At 41.7% G+C, this 16,956-nt stretch overlaps 1 protein-coding gene across 1 annotated transcript in view; it reads left to right on the plus strand.

The window, feature by feature from the left end:
* The window catches only part of LOC138746559 (integrin alpha-8-like), an 87,601-nt gene that overhangs the window by 27,139 nt on the left and 43,506 nt on the right, over positions 1–16,956 (plus strand). Inside the window, exons 8-13 of the mRNA XM_069904842.1 lie at positions 823–867; positions 4,221–4,264; positions 6,248–6,304; positions 12,480–12,532; positions 14,899–15,107; positions 16,604–16,795. Of these exons, the coding sequence (XP_069760943.1) occupies positions 823–867; positions 4,221–4,264; positions 6,248–6,304; positions 12,480–12,532; positions 14,899–15,107; positions 16,604–16,795 (600 nt within the window). The remainder of the gene's footprint in view (positions 1–822; positions 868–4,220; positions 4,265–6,247; positions 6,305–12,479; positions 12,533–14,898; positions 15,108–16,603; positions 16,796–16,956) is intronic.

Consider the following 16,956-nt stretch of genomic DNA (forward strand, 5'->3'; position numbering starts at 1 on the left):
TCAACATACTGTCAGTCTTCATTCCATTCTGTGTCGTCATGAGACGGGGCAATACTTCAGCTCCTGCACCAATTCACCCAGAACTCACATGAGTGATTCCCTCAGGTCAGTGGTGACCTGCTTTTCCCCTTGCACCAAACAAAGAGCAGAAGACCTGATGGTTTGTGAAAAGAACAGAGGCACGGTTGGTGTAGTAGTGGTTAATGCAACGCTGTTACAGTGCCAGCAATCAGGACTGGGATTCGAATCGCGTGCTGTCTGTAAGGAGTTTGTACATTCTCCCCGTGTCTGCATTGGTCTTCCCGGGGCCGAGGGGGGCGGGGTGGGGCTCCGCTTTCCTCCCACCGTTTGAAATATACTGGAGTGGTTGGTTAATTGGATGTAAACTGGGTGGAATGGGCTTGTGGGCCAAATTGGCTTGGTACCATTCTCTATGTCCAAATTAAATTAAAATTAACCTGCTCCAAAACTCCCCAGTAAGAACTTTGTCCTCTGGAAAACATCTGCAGGCATTCCATCAGGTAACCACCCAATTGGAGACAAAGTATATCAAGGCTTTGATGTTTTGAAAAAATTATGGCATGTTATTTGAAGGTCATGTCATGTTGATACTGAATTCAGCATTATTTTGTCAGTTGTCTGTCAAATTAGTTTTATGTCATCAGAAGTTCTGATTCTAGTGGAAGATGTGACTTTTCATGATGAAAAAATATTAGGAAGCTTACTTTTGAAATCTGTTCTGTTAAATGCAGCTTGAAAGGTGGTGAAGTATGTGTCTCATGACATTATCGTCATAATCATCTGAATGTATCTACTTTCCAGGCTACTCAGTTGCTCTGGGGGAATTCACAGGAGACTCTGTCAAAGGTAAACTTCATTGTCTTGTACTATTCCAGGTTGTGTTATATTATTACATTGGCTCCTATTAATCTTCAGGGTCTCTGATGCATGGCCTGGAGAAGTGTGTCTAGCTAGGCAATAGAATGAAATTTTCAACACTGTTTTTGATTAGAAACTAATTGAGCCTCATTTTAACATGGTTCAAGTAAATCACAATGGACACCTTAATATAATTCTCTTCTCATTGCATCCTGCACATTTCCATACAAAATCCAAGATTCAGAAGTGTAGAGGGTGGGGGGGGGGGGGCGAAGAGCTTCACAGTTAATGGTTTGAGTCACGGAAAGTGGAGTTTATGCATATCAGACTGAAAAATATCAAATTATCAGAATTAGAATTTATTGCCATGAACAAGTCTTAAAATTCAGTGTTTTGTGGCTTCTGAGATCCACCATGGGTGTTGGCACTCCAATTCCATCATGGATCAATTTTTTTTTGGATAAGGATGACCAAAATGACAGTGGGATGATCAGCAGGCAAAGGAGTCACACGCACATCTAAAGCAACCAAAAAAATCAATCTGTTACATCTGTAGATGAGGAAAAGCCTGTGGGAGCCAATCAACCAATGCTCATCATTCCCGCAAGGAATGACTTCTTTTGTAAAGAAGTTGGTTGTTTCCTTTGGAAAACTACTCACATCGCATTAACAGGTAAAAGTAAGTGCTGCTTCTACCCCTTTTTATGCTTGTTCTTTAAAGAAGAATGACTTTACGAGGGTTTATCAATTGACCGACTGTATTTTCCTTATGTTGCTTCCACTGCCTCCAACAACTTCCAACCGACAACCCTCGCGTCACTTACGTTTTCCAGCCAACCGTGTGTATTGCATGCTTGGAAATATAGTTTTCTTATTTACCTGTATGATATCGTAAAGTCGTTCTTTTTGAAAGAACAAGCATAATGCACCCAGTGAGAAATTTCCAATGCTGACCGTGGCCTAGAGGAATAGGAGTATTTTCCATGAACCATTCAGTCCTCACCTCATGCATGTCCATCATTTTTCTTTGAAAGTTCCTTGCATTTCTCACTATCCCACCCCAGGATGAATCTTAAACCATTGATCACGCCCGCCCTCTACCATGATATGTCTAACAGTGTAATGTAACCCCAGCCCCCACATTAACTCCTACCACCACCACTCTTTCGAGTGTAGATTTTATTTTATTTTTAAATAAAAATTAAAATCTATGGTAGGTAGAAGGGACCTTGATGTTATAAAAAAAATTATTCAAAGCAAAACATCTCCGAGAATTTCACTGAAGTTTGAAGAGGTAGTGACAGAAGTTGGCCTCAAATCCTTACATTTTAAACCTGGTGTTGCGCTGGACCAAGTACAAATCCACAATCATCTGCCCCAGAGGTCAGAGTCCCAGAGTCCAACTCGTATTGAGGGACACTCTCCGACATGCACAGTGTTGCTAACACCAGCATCCACCCCCCAACCCAATCCCCACCTCCCAAAGGCAACCACACTCATTCATCAAGTTGCTGCTCATGGGACCGTTAGATAGACCACGTAGCCCTCTTGCCTTTTACATTCAGTAGATTCCTGAACATCAGATCCGCCCTCTCACACAGTTCCCATATCACTTGACTCCACTCCAAAATCCATCAAATGAATGCGCTGAGTGATAGCTTGAAGAGGTGAAGAATCCTGAAGATTCACAATTCTCAGATTAAAGGAGTTCCTCATCATTTTCAGTCACTAGAGTCTCCCTCTCCCCATATCAGTGCAATTTACCAGGAAGAGGACAAAATCAGTGAGGACCCCTACTACCTTACACACAGCAACTTTCAGCTACTCCTGTTGGAGAAGAGATACAGGAGTATCAGAGCCAGGACTATCAGGCTGAGAAACAGCTTCTTCCCATGGGCAGTGAGACTGCTGAACGACTGATGCAAACCCTCCGTGACCCAACTATTTATTTAACAATAATATTTATTTATTTTAATATATATATACAAGTACTGTCCATATGTATCATTTGTCTGTATGTACATTCGCAATGTGTTGCACCAAGGACCAGAGATCACTGTTTCGTAGGGTTGGACTTGAACAAAATGGATGATAAATGAACTTGAACTCAAGGCATTGCTCCAAGGGCAGCATAGTGGGCGTAGCGGTTAACACAATACGTTTACAGCGCCAGCGATTGGGACTGGGGTTCGAATGCCACGCCGTCTGTAAGGAGTTTGTACATTCTCCCCATGTCTGCGTGGGTTTTCCCGGGGACTCCAGTTTCCTCCCACTGTTCAAAATGTACTGGGGAAGTAGGTTAATTGGGTGGCACGGACTCGTGGGCCGAAATAGCCTGTTACCTTGCTGTATGTCTAAATTTTAAAACTTAAAAATTCTGACCAAGCACCAAGTCTCAAAATATTTCTGATACCATTTCAACACCAACAGATGCACTCACATATGTTAGGTGCAACCTAAAAATTGGTCCGGAGGGCTTTGTGTTTTGCTGCAGCTTTTCGGCATCTTCAGACTTCTTGTTTACTTCCCGTGCTTTCTCTCATAATCCTGTACAGTTTGGAGCATTCATCACCCTCAACTGCACATTTTTCCATGTTTGCAACAGATAATGCAGATTTTTTCCTCTGATTTCAAATGTGAGAACAAGAAATAAATTCTGTGAACAATTTTTCAATCTCCATTTAGTCCTAATGAACCTAACTGAAATATTATTTGCCATACACATGTCGGGGAATTGAGTTCAGGAGTTGAGAGATCACATTGCTACTCTAGGGTGAAACCACATTTAGAGTATTGAATTCAGTTCTGGTCACCTCATTATAGAAAGGATGTGGAAGCTGTGGACAGGGGCAGAGGAGATTTACCAGTATGTTACCTGGATTTTAAAACAAATCTTTTGAGGCAAGGTTAGTCGAACTGGGACTTTTCTCTTTGGAGTAAAGAGGATGAGAGGAGACTTAGTAGAGGTCTACAAGATTCTGAGAGGCATGGATAAGGTGGACAGCCAGTGCCTTTTTCCCCAGGGTGGGAATAACAAATACCAGGGGACATCTGTACATAGTGAAGGGAGGAAAGTTTAGGGGAGACATCATGGGTATGTTTTTTACAGAGAGTTGTGGATGTCTGGAATGGTGGTGGAGGCTATAGCATTAGGGGCATTTAAAAGACAAACAGATACATGGATGAAAGAATAGTTGAGGGTTATGAGGTTGGAAGGGTTTCATTTGCTTTTTTTGGTAGGAATATATATGTTAGCACAACATCGAGGACCGAGAGGCCTGTACTGATATTGTATGATCTATGTTCTGTACAAACCTTTATTCTGTCTGTTCTTTTCACAGAGTATATCATAGGAGCTCCCAGGGGGAAAAACACACTGGGTTCTGTAGGTATAATTTAATTCATAAATATTAATGATTGACATTTGTAACAGTAACTGTAAGCACATAACAGCCATTTATTTCATTAAAGCGTCTTTCCCCATTCTGGTCAATGAATGATCCAGTTTCCCAGAAAGGTGGAGAAAATTGGAAACAGCAGATGCTGGAATCTTGAGCAAACAATGAGAAGCTTGAGGAACTCGGTGGGTCAGACAGCATCTACGGGCAGCAGCGTTCAATCAATGTTTTGGATTGGGATCTTTTATTGAGACTCGATAAAGACTTTTTTGATTACTTGGCTTTTAACTGCTCTATTAAATAAACAACCCCTTCATCAGAATTAAACCCTACAATAAGCACCATGAATCTTGTTGAAGGGATGGTCCAAAAGCTTCCTCAGGTCTAACGTGCTGAGCCCTACTTGAATTATAAAGTTACCCATGATTGAGCCCGCAGATTTGCTGTTACTTTGCCACATTTATGCAATGGCCATCCAGAGTTTATCTTTGAGCAAACCATTGGAAAGTTGCTTCTCAAAGGATGGTGAATCAAATTCATGAAGGCCTGTAGTAAAACACAGGTGCCGTGATTAAAGTATAAACATAATGCCTGGAGAAACTCACCAAGTCAAAACAGTATGCTTAACATACCAAAGATAATGATGCACAACTGCCCTGAGCCCTTCGTCAAGGTATGAGCAAAATGTGGGGGAGAGGAGCACAAGGCCAAAAGCATTAGGTTGGGGAGAGGGGGGGCCTCTGTGAATGAAGAGGGAAAGCCTGCTATGGCCATATCTCAGAGGCTTCCCCACTTGAAATGAACCCACTTCCCCCAAATAATTGATTCAAAGGAAGGATAATGAATGTCCAACACTTGAACCTCTGAAATGCTGGGCAAATAGAAGATCTCAGCATGCATTAGGGCTTCCTCGTGTTACAGGAACTTTGAAGCAGCTTCCATTGTCCTGTGCTGCAGTGGAAAACAAAGAGAGCATGTCATGAAGTGGTTTTATCCTACCCGCTCTCATCTATAACCATTTACGACGTGGAAACAGGCCATGTTGGCCCTTTGAGTGCGCACCGGTTCACTGGAACAACTCCACATATAACCATTTACCACGAGGAAACAGGCCATGTTGGCCCTTCGAATCCGCACCGGTTCACTAGAAATATTGATGCAGATGTTGAGGAGTCTGAAGATTCTCTTAACTAAACCAAAAGAGAACCTTCAAATCATTCTTTAAAGTAATTCTATTGTACTTGGGGAGTAAAGACAGGCAGAAATTCTTTCACTAAAAAGGAAAGGACTTTTGATCCATTTTATCCAAATACTTCTCTCTTTTTGATATCTGGAAGGTTTTTATTCATCATAATGTTTATCAACTTTATTGAGTAGTTACAAATAATCTATTACTTAAGGAGAAAAAAAATTTATTTGATGAATGTTGACAGCATTTGAAATATATTCATTCATGACAGGATTGTCCCAGTAACATATGGACCTTGAGCAGATGTTTGGGGGTATTGGCGCAGGGATTTTGAAGACTCGCCCATAAATCCTACTCACTGCATGCTGAGAGCTGATGCCTTGGACCTGATAAATACCCTGAAAGAATCATTCACTTTTAACAATTGATCTGTTCCCGAAACCAGACTACTTGTCTTCATTTATTTAGTAAGCATTACCTCTTCCAATGAAGTGGTTCGCTCACATGGGGTTTCACGTGATCAATTATGATAGCCTCCTTTTATGAACCATTTCAGGAATTGGAACCTTTTTTGATCCATTAGTACCATAAGTGGCAATGCAGAAATGAGACCCCAGCGAAGACTGAACACATGACCCCTTGTTTACAAGACCAGTGTCCTAGCCACTGAGCTATCAGAGGTATACATCCTCAACAATTCCACACTGAGCTATGGTGAGTGTGACATGGGTAATGGATTTTAAAGCACATATTTACCATTTTTATACTCTTGTTTTGACAGGTAATTATCTTGCATTCTACAAATTTGTCAGCCATACAAAACATTATTGGTGAGCAGGTAAGAAATTAGCTTTTAAATTATGAATAATACTGTTTCCACTGGATAAATGCCACCATGGTTGAATCAACTATCAACTGGAAAACCAACTTACCATTTGTCTTGGGGCGAGTGGGATGGGGTTGGGCGGTGGTCAGATTGCACACTATGTTTCCCTGCAGTACAACAGCTACAAACTGCACAACCACTTCTATGGCCCGTTAGGCACATTACAACTGGCTGAAGCCATGAGGTGCGCTGTATAAATACGGGTTCTTTCTTTCAGTTGAAAGAACATTTTAAACTGAGTTTACTGCATAATACTTCAACCCAGAGGCAGGTCAAATTTGTCCTCCTTGTTCTGTTGAAAATTCTAGTTTCCTCATCTTTCTTTTTTCTTTGGCTTGGCTTCGCGGATGAAGATTTATGGAGGGGGTAAAAATCCACGTCAGCTGCAGGCTCGTTTGTGGCTGACAAGTCCGATGCGGGACAGGCAGACACGGTTGCAGCGGTTGCAGGGGAAAATTGGTGGGTTGGGGTTGGGTGTTGGGTTATTCCTCCTTTGTCTTTTGTCAGTGAGGTGGGCTCTGCGGTCTTCTTCAAAGGAGGTTGCTGCCCGCCGAACTGTGAGGCACCAAGATGCACGGTTTGAGGCGATATCAGCCTACTGGCGGTGGTCAATGTGGCAGGCACCAAGAGATTTCTTTAGGCAGTCCTTGTACCTTTTCTTTGGTGCACCTCTGTCACGGTGGCCAGTGGAGAGCTCACCATATAACACGATCTTGGGAAGGCGATGGTCCTCCATTCTGGAGACGTGACCCACCCAGCGCAGCTGGATCTTCAGCAGCGTGGACTCGATGCTGTCGACCTCTGCCATCTCGAGTACTCCGACGTTAGGGATCAAAGCGCTCCAATGGATGTTGAGGATGGAGCGGAGACAACGCTGGTGGAAGCGTTCTAGGAGCCGTAGGTGATGCCGGTAGAGGACCCATGATTCGGAGCCGAACAGGAGTGTGGGTATGACAACGGCTCTGTATACGCTTATCTCGCAAAGGTAGTTTCCTCATACCTTGAACTTAAACACACAGTTTAAAATACAATTGAGGATGTATCCCTGCCAGTGATTTCTCAAATAGTCACCTCTAATATACTTTAGAGCAGAAGATGATTTTAATATTATTTTTCAGTCAAATAATTAAGACAATCTTGGACAGCTGTAAGGCTCCATCTGGTGGCAAATGTCTTCCTCTCTTCGCTTAAATAACTAGGTAAAGAAAATGAGTGATGATTCACAACCGCACAATCTTGGAATAAATCAACTGAACCACAACTGCTTCTTGTCCTGAAAAGTGAGGGCACCATGCTCATTACCATTTCAACAGGAAGAGTTTTAAATACTGCTGTGTTTGGAGAGTATTTATTTTTCTCTTCCTTTTATATTTATTTTTCTTTTATGTTAATTATTCATTGTGCGTTCCAAGGAGGCTGTGGCAAGCAAGACTTTCAGTACGTCTGTATATTGTACTTATGACAATCGACTCTTCAAACATTCATTCATTCATAAACAAATGCCTTCCAGAACTCTGTAGCCAATCAACTACCTTTGAAGTGTGATCTTTATTGGAGAATAGAAACATATTTAGCAAACAAGCAAGCAGAAAACGGGTGTAATTGAAAATTGACCACAGATTTTAGCACAAGTTTTATTCAGCCCGAATGTGTCAGGACTTAACAACAAATAGTGCTGGAAACACTGAGCACTTCTGGCAGTATCTGTGCAAAGAGAAACAGGGTTAACTGTTTCAGGTTGAACTCTGTTCAGAACTGGGAAAGAAATATAAAGGTAGTGTTTTGTTGCGGAGAAGGCAGCTGGGGGAACAGGGCAAAGGATCACCGTGGGATGAGTAGTCTGGTGATGGAATGTCGTATTTGGACCTTGCCAGACGCAGGAGGGAAGTGAAGGTGACTTCCCTGAGGATTCCATCTTGTGTTACTTCACGTCAAAGTTGGTTCAGGCCTTGACACCAAACATATCCCCACCACCCGCTCCTCTTTTGACATAACTTTACCAAACCATTTTGGACAATAAAACATAAATCCTACCACTCCATTTCATTTCATCTTTGGTTCACCTGATTTACTTTGGAATCATAGAACACTAAAGCACAGGAACAGGCCATTTGGCCCTTCTAGTCTATGCCAATACATCATTCTGCTAGGCCCACTGACCTGCACCCATTCCATAACCCTCAAGACCTCTCCCATCCATGTATCTATCCAATTTATTCTTAAAACATAAGGCTGAGCCCGCATTTACCATGTCAGAAAGCAGCTTATTCCATACACCCACCACTCTCTGAGTAAAGAATTTCCCCTAAACCTTTCATCCTAGAGCTATGACCTCTTGTTATTTATCTCTCCTAATCTAAGTGGAAAGACCTACTGGCATTTACTCTGTCTAAGCTCCTCATAATTTTGTAAACTTCTAACAAATCTCCCCTCATTCTTCTACTCTCCAAGGAATTAAGTCCTAATCTGTTTAATCTTTCCCTGTAACTCAACTCCTGAAGACCCAGCAACATCCTAGTAAATCTTCTCAGCACTCTTTCAATCTTGTTAATATCCTTCTTGTAATTTAGTGACCAGAACTGCACACAATATTCCAAATTTGGCCTCACCAATGTCTTTTACAACCTCATCATAACATCTCAACTTCTATACTCAATGCTTTGATATATGAAGGCCAAGATGCCAAAAACTGTCTACCTGTGAAGCCATTTTCAGGGAACCATGAATCTGTTTTCCCAGATCCCTTTGTTCCTTGACACTCTTCATTGCCCTACCATTTAATATGTATGTCCTACCCTGGTTTATCCTTTCAAAATGCAACACCTTACACTGCATTAACTTCCATCTGCAATTTTGTGGCCCATTTTTCCAGTTGGTCCAGATCCCACAGCCTTCCTCGCTGTCCACGACGCCTCCAGTCTTTGTGTCATCAGCAAACTTTCTAATCCAATTTCCCACATATAGACAACAAACAGCAATGATCCCAGCACCGATCCCTGAGGCACACCACTTAACACAGGCCTCCAGTCTGAGAACCAACCATCCACTACCACTCTCTGTCTTCTCCCTTTCAGCTAATTTCAAATTCACTTTACAACCCATCCATGGATACCTAGTGTCTAAACCTTCTGAACTAATCCCCTATGTGGGACCTTGTCAGAGGCTTTACTGAAGTCCATGTAGACCACAACCACAGCCTTTCCTTCATCTACTTTCTTGGTAACCTCCTTGAAAGACTCTATAAGATTTGTGAAACATGATCTACCATGCACAAAGCCATCCTGATGATCCTTAATCAGCCCTTGGCTGTCCAAATATTTATATATCCGATCTCTCAGAACACCCTCCAATAATATACGTACTACCGACGTCAGTCTGTAATTTCATGGTTTACTTTTGGAGTCTTTTTTTTAAACAAATGAACAACCCTCCAATCCTCCAGCACCTTACCCATGGCTAAGACATTTTAAATATTTCTGCCAGGGCCCCTGCAATTTCAACACTAGTCTCCCTCAAGGTCTGAGGGAATATCATGTCAGGTCTGGTGGGGGTGGGGGGGTGGTTATCTACCTTTATTCGCTGTAAGGCAGCAAGCTCCTTCTCCTCTTTAAACAAGCCACTACTGCTTGTTTCCCTTCCTTCCTTATCCACTAGGCCAGTTTCCTGAGTAATGTTTAAGATTTCCCAATTTAGTTAGGCTCCACCACTCTGATCTTCTTGGGGACCACTTTTGTCCCTTACTATTACTTTAATACTTGTAGAAACCATTTGAGAATCAAGTGGCTTTAGTACATGTAACATGATGGGAGTGTGAAGGAATTGAGAGTGCAGAAATATTCCAGTTTTCCACATGAAACATAAAATGGGACGGCATGGTTGGTGTAGTGGTTAGTGTGACATAATTACAGTGCCAGCGACCCAGCCTCGAAGCAGGCACTGTCTGTAGGGAGTTTGCATGTTCTCCCTATGACCTGTGTATATTTTCCCAGGGTGTTTGGTTTCTTCTCTCCCTCTGAGAAATGAACAGAGTTGCAGGTTAATTGTGTGTAATTGGGCTGAAATGGGCTTCTACTGTGTTGTAAATGAAATAAAATTTGAAAGGAAGAAAGAACTAAATGCCTGTAAACATTTTTTGAATACTTTATTTATAAATTTTTAAAGCACACATTACTGATGTGCCAGATAATGTGCCCTTCTGCAGTTATACAGGGCCCTGGTGAGACCCCACCTGGAGTATTGCGTCCAGTTCTGGTCTCCAAACTTGAGGAAGGACATACTAGCTATAGAGGGTGTGCAGCGCAGATTTACAAGGTTAGTTCCAGGGATGGCAGGGTTGTCATGTGCAGCAAGGCTAGAAAAACTGGACTTGTATCCATTGGAGTTTAGAAGGATGAGGGGGGACATGATTGAGGTATACAAAATCATCAGGGGGATAGACAAGGTGAAGTCTGATTACTTGTTCCCAATGATGGGGGAGACGAGGACTAGAGGGCATAGTTTAAGAATACAGGGTAGGCCCTTTAGGACGGAGGTGAGAAAGCATTTTTTTACCCAGAGAAGTGTGAATCTGTGGAATGCTCTGCCACAGAGGGTGGTAGAGGCGGATTCGCTGACTATGTTCAAAAGAGAGTTAGATAAGACTCTTGTGGGTAACGGAGTTAAGGGTTACGGGCATAAGGCTGGAAAGGGGTACTGATGGTAATGATCAGCCATGATCTAAAATGGCGGTGCTGGCCCGACGGGCCAAATGGCCTACTCCAGCTCCTATTGTCTATTGTCTATTGAGATCAAAGGCAGTGTAGTTAAACACATATCATGGCTTTTATTAGTAGAAACTCAGAAGTACAATAATGAATGATAATGGGTGCGTGCACAGTTATAGTCAAGGGGAGTGCCCCAGGTGGTAGAGATAATACACGTCCGATGCCAGTAATGCAGACTAGGCATAGTGAGAGATTGACAGCATGACACAGATTTACCACAGTCTCTCGGGGCAGAAGTTGAGTTAAGTTTTAAAGAACAACCGAGAATAACAAGCAAGCAAGCAAGCAATTCTACTGCAAGCGTAATGCAAAACAGTTAAATAAATGGCGTGGAGAATTTACTGACGTAGCCAAAACGAGGCTAACATTTATCAGTACAATCAGAAAATGATGAGATCTTTACGAATAGTGGAGTCTCTCAGGTTTCTTTCGAACACGAGAAGACCTTCTTATTGGAGCAGGTGGAAGCCGTGCAGGAGTGACGACCTTGGAAGCTGGTGGTGTTGATACCATTCCCTCATCTATAGTGTAAGACTGCAGGACTTCTGGACTCACTCCAGAATCACCAGCGTGAGACTCGGGGGCCTCAGCATGGCCATTTGAATGCTTACTAGGGGTCACAGGTCGGAGACACGGGTCAGGTAAACCCAATGGGTCAGTTAGGACCACATCCCTTTGAAGAGGTATGTTGGGTGGTGCGTCCAACCTCTCGGGATCACTCTGAGTGGAGGCGTGCGGAAGGGATGAACCAGGTGATAGAGATAATCCACGTCCAATGCCAGAAGTGCAAACTAAGCATAGTGAGAGATTAACAGCATGACACAGATTTACTACAATTACATTCAAGTCTAAAAATTGTTTCCAAAAATATTATACATGTGGTTATATATCATCCCAATCCACCCTCCCATCCCTCACCCCTAAAAAAGAAAGAAAGAAAAAAAAAAATCCAGAGAATGCCAAGAAAAGTTTTTAAAAAGTGAGGTCTTCAGAGTCAATCATAAGTGCAAACTAAAATTTGGGAAATATAGGCTCCATATTTTCCAAAAAACATGATATTTATCTTTTACTCTTCTATAATGGTGTACAGCTGCCAAGTTCTGCATGCCATTTTTCCATACCCAAATCTATTTCCGACTTCCATGATGTTGCTATACATTTCCTAGAAACTGCTAAAGCAATTAACACAAATTCAATTTGATAATTTTTTAATTTTCACCTTGTAGCCTTAATATTACTCAATAAAAATTGGACACCTATAATTCAATGCCTGCAAACTTATCCATGCAAATGATAAGACCACATGGTGGCCAATGAGGGAAATCTGCTTCTTTGAATGTCACAACTATGGGTTTTGCTTTTAGATGGCTGCATATTTCGGCTATACAGTGGCAGCTTTGGATATAAACGCCGATGGGTAAGGATCCATTCTGCATTACAACTCCTTCCCAAAAGAAAGTTGAAGCTCTTGTCTGAGAATATGATGGCTTTGAAAATGTTTGCTGGATCTCTTCCAAACTGATCAGCCAAATATGAGATTAATTGTGCAGATGTATAAAAAATGATAAGACCACTTGGTGGCCAATAAGGGAAATCTGCTTCTTTGAAAGTCACAGGTAGTTCCCAACTTATGACCATTCGTACATATGACCAAAAAAAACTCTATAAATTTTTAAAAATAAAGAAAAGATATATGCAAATATAAAAATTACGCTTTTGGGGTGAAAATAGGGGCTTATCTATGGAAAATAGCACCTATGACGGGGTGGCCAACCTCTCGCTAGAGCTTGTCTTAATGGCCACCATGTCATATTTGATGAATGATAAAATGGATATAGTGATATTTTGAGATATGACCGGTCAGTCAGAACGGAACTTGGTCGTAAGTCAGGGACGACCTGTATATGCTTTTATTTCATGATGTATTCTTAATTATTTTTTACATTAAGAGTTGGAGATAATTTGATACTTTCCCTTGGTGGTGTGGAGCTCCCCATAGATTGATAATTCAGATTACTCAGAAGTTACTTGTCTGGGTAAAAGTCCTGAATTAAGATCCTGGGTGTAACCAGGTTAGAGCTGCAGATCCAGATTCAGTCCATCTGCCCTTTGGCATCTTCTGCGACCATCCAGGAGTTGAGTGCCTCAGGTTCCTATTAAATCTCCCCTCTTCAGCCCCACCCTCAACCGCCCACCCTCACCTTAAACATTCCCCACTCTGGGCACCTGATCTAATCCTTTTGATGATTTGCTGGATTATTCTTTGGCGTGATCAACTGGCTGGATGCCTGAGATCTCTCTTGGCTCCACTGTCAGCAGCTGATGTCAGAAACGGTGAGGACCACATCCAGTGACGAGGAGATGAGCATTCAGTCCTCTCCTCGTGGTCCATAGTAAGTGTTGTTGCTTCTGAATTGGCCTTAAAATCCTGCCGAATACCTCAAAGTCACAACTTGTCACCGAAGGCCTGAATTTCTGACCTCTGGTAACTCGGCAATATGTATGCATTGGCATCCAAGATCAACTGGTTTTGAAATGCATACCTTATGATATATAATCCCTAATATACAAGCTAGATTTTTAATGTTTCTGTGAAAAAAATAAAAGATTAATCTTCTCCACCTGATAATTTCCACATAATATTCAGCATGAAATGACCATGTGAACTCCAAATAAAATCATAACATGCTTAGAAAGTAAATTGCAGCAAGTAAATGGAATAAACTTCTCTGTCCAATAGAATAGTACCATAGGTAGATGATAGACCTGTACCTGAGCACAAAATAATGTTGTACCCCCAACATATCTCAAGACTGCATCCCTGATAACAGTGTGCCTAATACACGCCAACATAAGAGAGAAGTATACCTCAACGTATATTGGCACTATTCCCCAAGGTATCCGCCGAATACCCAACATGTTTAGGAACAGTATCTATCTAAATATATCCTGGAACTTTACCTCCAGGATACATTCCAATTGCATCAAACACATTGGGGTACTGTACAACAAAAGAAGAGGGGTGGGTACTTCATTTTGTTCTGGATATTTAATGTATGTGTTTCTACATTTTACTTGTAATGTGACAGAGTATATAGAGGTGAGATTGGACTGTGAACCAAAGAGCTTTGCTGAACTTACACACACACATTACACGCACGTGCACTTAGCATTGGAAGGGGGTGAAGTAAGTCAATAGAGATAAGTTAAAGTTTGATTCTATTTTCATGTTCAAAGATAATTAAAAGCAACTTTTGTTTAAGTAACCCTTTGTCGTGGTGCATGCCTATTGCTGCTGGGTTTGGGGGTCCTCTGGACTCGTAGCAGTAATAAAATTGTCAATGTGAGAGATACCTTTTATAAGAGAGAAGAATAAGAACATAAATAGGAACAGGAGTCGGCCATCCAGCCTGCTCCGCCATTCAATGAGACCGTAGCTGATCTGATGATAGGCTTAACCCCACCTACCTGCGTTTACCCCATATCCCTTAATTCCCCTACTATATAAAAACTTATCCAACCTTGTCTTAAATATATTTACTGGTGAATTCCTGATTCCCCACCCCTCTGGGAAAAGCAGATCCTCCTCATCTCTATCCTACTACCTTGAACCCTGAGGCTATTTCCCTAGGGTCCAGAAAGGAAAATACAGTGTCATGTAACTCAAAAATCTCCCACTCTGATGTATGCCACGTTCACTTAAGTTCCCATTCGATCTCATGTAATCTTTCATTTTAATTTATGATTGCTGGCTATTTATGAGCCCTTCTGTCTGTTGCGCAGGAGGGATGATATTTTAGTTGGAGCTCCGTTGTTTATGACCCTCGGACAGGATGGCAAGCTACACGAGGTTGGGCGGTTTTACGTTTACTTGCAAGAGCAGCCCGGCGTCTTCAAAGAACCACCACAGATATTCACAGGGACGGACAAGTTCGGCAGATTTGGCAGTGCCATAACCAGTCTTGGGGACCTTGATTATGATGGATACAAGGGTGAGTGGTACACAGGACAAAATTGGGTACATGTTTACAACTATCACACGCCCAACAAAGATGTGAGTATATAAAATATATGAGCAGTCTTGGTAAAATATCATGGACTTAATACAAATGTAAGGGTGTTCCCCCAAAGCATTGCAAATTATTTCTCTCTGTGTTATTTTAAATGGGACATTAACTGCAATCTAAAGTCTGGAGAGTTGCTTGCTGGTTCATTTCACCACTTAACTAGATCTCAGGTCAAATGGTTTATATGCTGCGAGCAGGCAAATGCTATCTTATGTTTAATGGCTAACCATTGGAGATTGGGAACTGCTGGAGAGTAATTCTTGATGGGATATGACTCTCTCCCTCTCTCTGCTGAATTATTACATTGGTCTCCATCGGCTTTCATTTGCTGTGGTTCTTGGGTAACCTGCCTGATTTGCTTTCCAATGCAATTGATTTCACCTTACTTCACTTTTGTGCCACTGGCTTTGGTGTCCGTGTTTGGACACTGGAGTAATGCTGCCTGAAAGTCCTGCCAGAATTCAAACTGAGCATCAGGTGTTTATCTAACAAATTGATAGAGGCCAAGTCTTGACAATGGCCCAAACCTCAGTCCCAAGTGAATGTCTATCTTCTTTCAAAAACCCAAAGAAAAAGGACTGTTAAGTTGAATCCAGACATCATTGAGCAATATTGTGGATTGCAGGTGAACTGAAAATGAGCTGCATATAGTTTACATCGAATGTAAAACAGGAACTGCCCCCGGGGTTCATGATTCTGTGCCAAACATAATGCTTGCACATGATACATATCTTTAAATTCCCTGTAAATATCCATCTATAAGCCTCTTAAACATTTCTGGCACCCTCCACTCTGTTTTTAAAAAAAAGCATGCCCCACACAATCCCCTTTACCCCCTCCACCATTTCGTTTGAGCACCTGCTGACATTTTTCCATACCTTGATGATGGACTCAAGTCCAAAATATTGGTTATGTACCTTTATCTTTGCTCTATAAAAGTAACTGTTTAGCTTGCTGAGTTTCTCCAACAACAGGTGTTTTTACTTCACCTACGGAGCCTGCAGACTTCCAGGTTTTACTTTCCTCCAGTATTTGACATCTTTACCCTGGGAGAATGATACTGGCTAAATCTCATAGTTTATAAATCTCTTCAATGTATCCGCTCAGCTTCTTGCACTCCAGAGATGCCAATCCCAGTTTGTCCAACTTCTCCTGACACCTTCCGATCCAGACGACATCCTGGGATTTCTCTGCTGCATCCATCCCAAAGTCTCCACATCCTTCTTGTAATGGGGATACCAATATTGCACTCCAAGTGTGGCCTGTGGCTTCCTTATGCTCATTCAAACTAGATTAATTTGAACTATAATATTTCTTTCCTATCGGAACTACATGTGTTAATCTTCATTTAAAATCCACCTACAAACAAAATGTGGACAGCATCTAAGATAGATGATGATGAAATACATTCATCTCTGCAGATGTAGCAGTTGGAGCCCCATTTGCTGGTCAAGATGGGAATGGAAGAGTGTTTATATACCTGGGACATGCGACTGGCCTCTATGAAAAACCATTTCAAGAACTGAAGGGAACTTGGGCACCTGATGTGAGATCAGCAGGATTTGGCTTTTCATTGAGAGGAGGTTCGGATATAGATGCAAATAGTTTCCCAGGTAAAGTGTTTCTTGAATTTTGTTCATGTACCTGGACTATAGATAATTAAAATAACACATTAACAAAAGTGTAGAAAAAAACAATAGTTACACTGAGAAAAATGCAAGTTGGCAAGGTTTGAGCACCTCATTTTCCAAATTTTCTATATCAAAGAGAACAG

Source organism: Narcine bancroftii, chromosome 12, assembly GCF_036971445.1.
Source record: "Narcine bancroftii isolate sNarBan1 chromosome 12, sNarBan1.hap1, whole genome shotgun sequence".
Classification (NCBI taxonomy): domain Eukaryota; kingdom Metazoa; phylum Chordata; class Chondrichthyes; order Torpediniformes; family Narcinidae; genus Narcine; species Narcine bancroftii.